The following is an 8,033-nucleotide window of genomic DNA, read 5'->3' on the forward strand; positions in this document are numbered from 1 at the left end:
TACCCCAGTGTCTGAGTACTACAGTGGTCCAGTGCCTGAGTACTACAGTGTTCCAGTGGCTGAGTACTCCAGTGGTCCAGTGTCTGGGTACTCCAGTGGTCCAGTGTCTGGGTACTCCAGTGACCCAGTGTCTGAGTACTCCAGTGGTCCAGTGTCTGAGTACTCCAGTGTCTGAGTACTACAGTGGTCCAGTGCCTGAGTACTACAGTGTTCCAGTGGCTGAGTACTCCAGTGGTCCAGTGTCTGGGTACTCCAGTGGTCCAGTGTCTGAGTACTCCAGTGGTCCAGTGGCTGAGTACTACAGTGGTCCAGTGTCTGAGTACTACAGTGTTCCAGTGTCTGAGTACTCCAGTGTCTGAGTACTACAGTGGTCCAGTGTCTGGGTACTCCAGTGGTCCAGTGTCTGAGTACTCCAGGGGTCCAGTGTCTGAGTACTCCAGTGTCTGAGTACTACAGTGGTCCAGTGGCTGAGTACTCCAGTGGTCCAGTGTCTGGGTACTCCAGTGGTCCAGTGTCTGGGTACTCCAGTGGTCCAGTGTCTGAGTACTCCAGTGGTCCAGTGTCTGGGTACTCCAGTGGTCCAGTGTCTGAGTACTCCAGTGGTCCAGTGTCTGAGTACTCCAGTGGTCCAGTGTCTGGGTACTCCAGTGGTCCAGTGTCTGGGTACTCCAGTGGTCCAGTGTCTGAGTACTCCAGTGGTCCAGTGTCTGAGTACTCCAGTGGTCCAGTGTCTGGGTACTACAGTGGTCCAGTGTCTGAGTACTCCAGTGGTCCAGTGGCTGAATGTTCCAGTGTCTGAGTACTTAATAGCCTTAGTTCTCCTATGCTCCTCAAGGTGCTGGTAGTAGTGGCGGTGCTAAATGTCCGTTCTGTGGTGGAGCCACCCCCCTGACAGGGTCTCCTCTCTCTCTCAGGGAGCCGGCAGTCTAAGCGTCTCCTCTCCTCTCTCTCTCTCTCCAGGAGCAGGCAGCGGTCTGATTGTCTCCTCCTCTCCCCTCCAGCCGTCTAAGCGTCTCCTCTCCTCTCTCTCTCTCTCTCTCCAGGAGCAGGCAGCGGTCTGACTTCACCTCCAGCCGTCTAAGCGTCTCCTCTCCTCCTCTCTCTCTCCAGGTTTACAAGAAGCAGGCAGCCTGCAGCCTGGGGGTTCTGGGCCAGCGGCTGGTGGAGCAGGAGGAGGACTTTGCAGGGAGGGCTGCCTCTTACCAGACAGAAATACAGCACCTCCAGGGGCTTCTACGAGACAAACAGCAGGACCTGGACGGAGTGCTGCAGCAGAAAAGGTACCAGGCAGACAGCCAGGCAGCCAGTCAGCCAAGGAAACAGGCAGACAGTCAGAGAACCAGGCAGACAGCCAGGCAGCTACTCAGCCAGGGAAACAGGCAGACAGTCAGAGAACCAGGCAGACAGCCAGGCAGCTACTCAGCCAGGGAAACAGGCAGACAGTCAGGCAGCTACTCAGCCAGGGAAACAGGCAGCCAGTCAGAGAACCAGGCAGACAGCCAGGCAGCCAGTCAGCCAGGGAAACAGGCAGACAGTCAGAGAACCAGGCAGACAGCCAGGCAGCCAGTCAGCCAGGGAAACAGGCAGACAGTCAGAGAACCAGGCAGCCAGCCAGGCAGCCAGGGAAACAGTCAGACAGTCAGAGAACCAGGCAGACAGCCAGGCAGCTACTCAGCCAGGGAAACAGGCAGACAGTCAGAGAACCAGGCAGACAGCCAGGCAGCTACTCAGCCAGGGAAACAGGCAGACAGTCAGAGAACCAGGCAGACAGCCAGGCAGCTACTCAGCCAGGGAAACAGGCAGACAGTCAAAGAACCAGGCAGCCAGCCAGGCAGCCAGTGAAACAGTCAGACAGTCAGAGAACCAGGCAGCCAGCCAGGCAGCTACTCAGCCAGAGAAACAGGCAGACAGTCAGAGAACCAGACAGACAGGCAGCCAGTCAGAGAACCAGGCAGGCAGAGAGACAGTAGCCGAGTCACACAGAGGCAGGAGTAGTGAGCAGGCAGGCAGCCGAGTCACTAGCAACGCAAACCAATGACAGGCCCCCGGAGGGAGCGCAAGGTGGGGAGGAGGGGGAGTCAGCACGCGCTTCTGCCTGGACAAGACTGAACAGATGCAGACTGTTTCTCTGTCTCTCTCTCTCAGTCACTCTGTCTGTTTTCTCTCTCTCGGTGTTGCTTCCTCTCTTTCTCAGTCACTCTCCCTCTGTGTCTCTGTGTCACTCTCTCTCTGTGTCTCTCTCTCCCTCTGTCTCTCTGTGTCACTCTCTCGCTCTCTGTTGTTCTCTCTCTCTCTCTCTCTCTCTCTCTCGGTGTTGCTTCCTCTCTTTCTCAGTCACTCTTCCTCTCTGTGTCACTCTCTTTCTGATGTCCTCAATTGTCTTTCTTTAGTGCTCTCTCTCTCGCTTTCTCTCGCTCTTTAATGCTCTCCTCTCTTTCCCTCCCCCTTCTCTCTCTTTCCTCTTTCCCTGCCCTTTCTCTCCCTCTCTCTCCTCTTTCCCTGCCCTTTCTCTCCCTCTCTCTGTATCTCTCTCTCTCCTTAGTTCATGCTATTTTAATATTGAACCATCTAAATTCAGTTATTTTAACAGTAGCATGACAGAATTGATCCAATATTCCCCAAGCCTCCTACAGTACAGAGCAGGAGGACGATGACGCGGCAACAGAGAAAGTTTGAGTGATTTGATTTGGGCGATTCTGAGAGCATTCAATCATATTATCAATTTCTCCCTGAGATGCCCTGTATGTCTGTCTGTCTGTCTGTCTCTGTCTGTCTGTCTGTCTGTCTGTCTATTTGGCTTGATCAATTTCTCCCTGAGATGACCTGTATGTCTGTCTGTCTATTTGGCTTGATCAATGTCTCCCTGAGATGCCCTGTCTGTCTGTCTGTCTGTCTGTCTGTCTGTCTATTTGGCTTGATCAATTTCTCCCTGAGATGCCCTGTCTGTCTGTCTGTCTATTTGGCTTGATCAATTTCTCCCTGAGATGCCCTGTCTGTCTGTATGTCGATTTGGCTTCAATTTCTCCCTGAGATGCCCTGTCTGTCTGTCTGTCTGTCCATCAGTCAGTCGGTCGGTCTGTCTCTCTATCAGTCGGTCCATCTGTCTGCCTGTCTGTCTGTCCGGCTGTGACTGTCTGTCTGTCTGTCTATTTGTCTGTCTGTCTGTCCGTCGGTCTATTTGTCTGTCTGTCTGTCCGTCTGTCCATCCAGTCTGTGTTGTGACTACCGTTAATGTGGATGTAGTCTGTGTCGTGTCGTGACTACCGTTAATGTGGATGTAGTCTGTGTCGTGACTACCGTTAATGTGGATGTAGTCTGTGTCGTGACTACCGTTAATGTGGATGTAGTCTGTGTCGTGACTACCGTTAATGTGGATGTAGTCTGTGTCGTGTCGTTACTACCATTAATGTGGATGTAGTCTGTGTCGTGACTACCGTTAATGTGGATGTAGTCTGTGTCGTGACTACCGTTAATGTGGATGTAGTCTGTGTCGTGACTACCGTTAATGTGGATGTAGTCTGTGTCGTGACTACCGTTAATGTGGATGTAGTCTGTGTCGTGACGTGACTACCGTTAATGTGGATGTAGTCTGTGTCGTGACTACCGTTAATGTGGATGTAGTCTGTGTCGTGACTACCGTTAATGTGGATGTAGTCTGTGTCGTGTCGTTACTACCATTAATGTGGATGTAGTCTGTGTCGTGAATACCGTTAATGTGGATGTAGTCTGTGTCGTGTCGTTACTACCGTTAATGTGGATGTAGTCTGTGTCGTGACTACCGTTAATGTGGATGTAGTCTGTGACGTGACTACCGTTAATGTGAATGTAGTCTGTGTCGTGACTACAGTTAATGTGGATGTAGTATGTGTCGTGATGTGACTACCGTTAATGTGGATGCAGTCTGTGTCGTGTCGTGACTACCGTTAATGTGGATGTAGTCTGTGTCGTTACTACCGTTAATGTGGATGTAGTCTGTGTCGTGTCGTGACTACTGTTAATGTGGATGTAGTCTGTGTCGTGACTACCGTTAATGTGGATGTAGTCTGTGTCGTGACTACTGTTAATGTGGATGTAGTCTGTGTCGTGACTACCGTTAATGTGGATGTAGTCTGTGTCGTGACTACCGTTAATGTGGATGTAGTCTGTGTCGTGACTACCGTTAATGTGGATGTAGTCTGTGTCGTGACTACCGTTAATGTGGATGTAGTCTGTGTCGTGACATGACTACCGTTAATGTGGATGTCGACTGTGACGTGACTACCGTTAATGTGGATGTAGTCTGTGTCGTGACTACCGTTAATGTGGATGTAGTCTGTGTCGTGACATGACTACCGTTAATGTGGATGTAGTCTGTGTCGTGACATGACTACCGTTAATGTGGATGTAGTCTGTGTCGTGACTACCGTTAATGTGGATGTAGTCTGTGTCGTGACTACCGTTAATGTGGATGTAGTCTGTGTCGTGACGTGACTACCGTTAATGTGGATGTAGTCTGTGTCGTGACTACCATTAATGTGGATGTAGTCTGTGTCGTGACTACAGTTAATGTGGATGTAGTCTGTGTCGTGACTACCGTTAATGTGGATGTAGTCTGTGTCGTGACTACCATTAATATGGATGTAGTCTGTGTCGTGACTACCGTTAATGTGGATGTAGTCTGTGTCGTGACATGACTACCGTTAATGTGGATGTAGTCTGTGACGTGACTACCGTTAATGTGGATGTAGTCTGTGTCGTGACTACCGTTAATGTGGATGTAGTCTGTGTCGTGACATGACTACCGTTAATGTGGATGTAGTCTGTGTCGTGACATGACTACCGTTAATGTGGATGTAGTCTGTGTCGTGACTATCGTTAATGTGGATGTAGTCTGTGTCGTGACTACCGTTAATGTGGATGTAGTCTGTGTCGTGACTACCGTTAATGTGGATGTAGTCTGTGTCGTGACTACAGTTAATGTGGATGTAGTCTGTGTCGTGACGTGACTACCGTTAATGTGGATGTAGTCTGTGTCGTGACTACCATTAATGTGGATGTAGTCTGTGTCGTGACTACAGTTAATGTGGATGTAGTCTGTGTCGTGACGTGACTACCGTTAATGTGGATGTAGTCTGTGTCGTGACTACCGTTAATGTGGATGTAGTCTGTGTCGTGACTACCGTTAATGTGGATGTAGTCTGTGTCGTGACTACAGTTAATGTGGATGTAGTCTGTGTCGTGACTACCGTTAATGTGGATGTAGTCTGTGATGTGACTACCGTTAATGTGGATGTAGTCTGTGACGTGACTACCGTTAATGTGGATGTAGTTGGTGTCGTGACTACCGTTAAGGTGGATGTAGTCTGTGTCGTGACTACCGTTAATGTGGATGTAGTCTGTGTCGTGACTACCGTTAATGTGGATGTAGTCTGTGTCGTGACGTGACTACCGTTAATGTGGATGTAGTCTGTGTCGTGACTACCGTCAATGTGGATGTAGTCTGTGTCGTGACATGACTACCGTTAATGTAGTCTGTGTCATGACGTGACTACCGTTAATGTGGATGTAGTCTGTGTCGTGTCGTGACTACCGTTAATGTGGATGTAGTCTGTGTCGTGATGTGACTACCGTTAATGTGGATGTAGTCTGTGTCGTGACGTGACTACCGTTAATGTGGATGTAGTCTGTGTCGTGACTACCGTTAATGTGGATGTAGTCTGTGACGTGACGTGACTACCGTTAATGTGGATGTAGTCTGTGTCGTGACTACCGTTAATGTGGATGTAGTCTGTGACGTGACTACCGTTAATGTGGATGTAGTCTGTGACGTGACTACCGTTAATGTGGATGTAGTCTGTGACGTGAGTACCGTTAATGTGGATGTAGTCTGTGTCGTGACGTGACTACCGTTAATGTGGATGTAGTCTGTGACGTGACTACCGTTAATGTGGGTGTAGTCTGTGTCGTGACTACCGTTAATGTGGATGCAGTCTGTGTCGTGACGTGTCTACCGTTAATGTGGATGCAGTCTGTCGTGACGTGTCTACCGTTAATGTGGATGCAGTCTGTCGTGACGTGACTACCGTTAATGCGATGACGGCTATTCATCCAATTATTACGCGATTAAATGAATCATATAACAATTAATTACGTAGTAAATTGGGGCACCACGGAAAAAAGTTTATTTTAACAAGTTACAGTTTCAAGAATTAACCCCCGAAAATCTGAATATGTTGATATACTGTCATCCATCCATCATTTGCTCCTATTTCAGTCTCATTCTGAACGTCGTAATATCCTGTAAATCTGCACGAACCCTGGTCTCCATGATAAGTCAGCGATACACAAATTGGCTGAATTATTTATTTACTAAATAACTAAATAATCACACAGAGTTACATAAACACACACACAGGATAGATTATGCACTGATTACTAACATGGTGCAATGAAAAGTCCGTAGTGGACTAACCCGATATGATGGCTTGTTACACAATGAAAAGTCCCTAGTGGACTAACCCGATATGATGGCTTGTTACACAATGAAAATTCCCTAGTGGACTAACCCGATATGACATCTTGTTACACAATGAAAAGTCCCTAGTGGACTAACCCGATCTGACGGCTTGTTACACAATGAAAAGTACCTAGTGGACTAACCCTATAATACGGCTTGTTACACAATGAAAAGTCCCTAGTGGACTAACCTGATATGACGGCTTGTTACACAATGAAAAGTACCTAGTGGACTAACCCGATACGACGGCTTGTTACACAATGAAAAGGGGTGGGGAACAAAAGAGCGACAAAGGAATTCAACTTTCGTACATACAGTTGAATAATACCTTCATCGTAAACATGGATAGTTAGCACCCCAACAACCGCTCATTCAGATTTAGAAATGCAATGTACATATTTACGCTTGCATGTCTTTGCCGTCTCTCTGTTGAAATCGCCCGATCCGTCTGTGACGAATAGTTCGACAGAAAGTCTCTGGTTGTGTAAGTCGCTGGTTGTCCACCAGAGGTCACCATGTCCTTATTAGTTGTAGTGGGTTTCCTTTGTTCTGGAAGTGTCTGTTAGAATGGATACATCAGACCACATGGTGGTGGAAGGTGAATGTTCTTCCCCTCTCGTCTCTGTTAGACTGCATCCTTCAAAAGGTACACACGTGGTGGTCCTCGGTCGAGTTTACTAGACTGGAGTACTTAAACAGACGGAATGTTCCTGTGTGGCCTTTATCTTCTTCACTTGAGAGTCTAACCATTTTACACGCCAGTAGCAACCCGGCCATGTACTGGTCTAAATGGTTGATTATTCAGTGTACAGCTAAGACCACTGTCCACGCCAGTAGCAACCCGGCCATGTACTGGTCTAAATGGTTGATTATTCAGTGTACAGCTAAGACCGCTGTCCACGCCAGTAGCAACCCGGCCATGTACTGGTCTAAATGGTTGATTATTCAGTGTACAGCTAAGACCGCTGTCCACGCCAGTAGCAACCCGGCCATGTACTGGTCTAAATGGTTGATTATTCAGTGTACAGCTAAGACCGCTGTCCACGCCAGTAGCAACCCGGCCATGTACTGGTCTAAATGGTTGATTATTCAGTGTACAACTAAGACCGCTGTCCACGCCAGTAGCAACCCGGCCATGTACTGGTCTAAATGGTTGATTATTCAGTGTACAGCTAAGACCACTGTCCACGCCAGTAGCAACCCGGCCATGTACTGGTCTAAATGGTTGATTATTCAGTGTACAGCTAAGACCACTGTCCACACCAGTAGCAACCCGGCCATGTACTGGTCTAAATGGTTGATTATTCAGTGTACAACTAAGACCGCTGTCCACGCCAGTAGCAACCCGGCCATGTACTGGTCTAAATGGTTGATTATTCAGTGTACAGCTAAGACCACTGTCCACGCCAGTAGCAACCCGGCCATGTACTGGTCTAAATGGTTGATTATTCAGTGTACAGCTAAGACCACTGTCCACGCCAGTAGCAACCCGGCCATGTACTGGTCTAAATGGTTGATTATTCAGTGTACAGCTAAG

The 8,033-nt window shown here is 48.4% G+C and overlaps 1 protein-coding gene across 1 annotated transcript in view; it reads left to right on the forward strand.

The window, feature by feature from the left end:
• cep89 (centrosomal protein 89) overlaps nucleotides 1-8,033 on the forward strand; it is a 177,747-nt gene that overhangs the window by 154,050 nt on the left and 15,664 nt on the right. The window contains exon 19 of the mRNA XM_055906458.1: nucleotides 1,111-1,280. Within this exon, the coding sequence (XP_055762433.1) occupies nucleotides 1,111-1,280 (170 nt within the window). The remainder of the gene's footprint in view (nucleotides 1-1,110; nucleotides 1,281-8,033) is intronic.

The sequence above is a fragment of the Salvelinus fontinalis genome, chromosome 40 (assembly GCF_029448725.1).
Source record: "Salvelinus fontinalis isolate EN_2023a chromosome 40, ASM2944872v1, whole genome shotgun sequence".
Lineage (NCBI taxonomy): Eukaryota > Metazoa > Chordata > Actinopteri > Salmoniformes > Salmonidae > Salvelinus > Salvelinus fontinalis.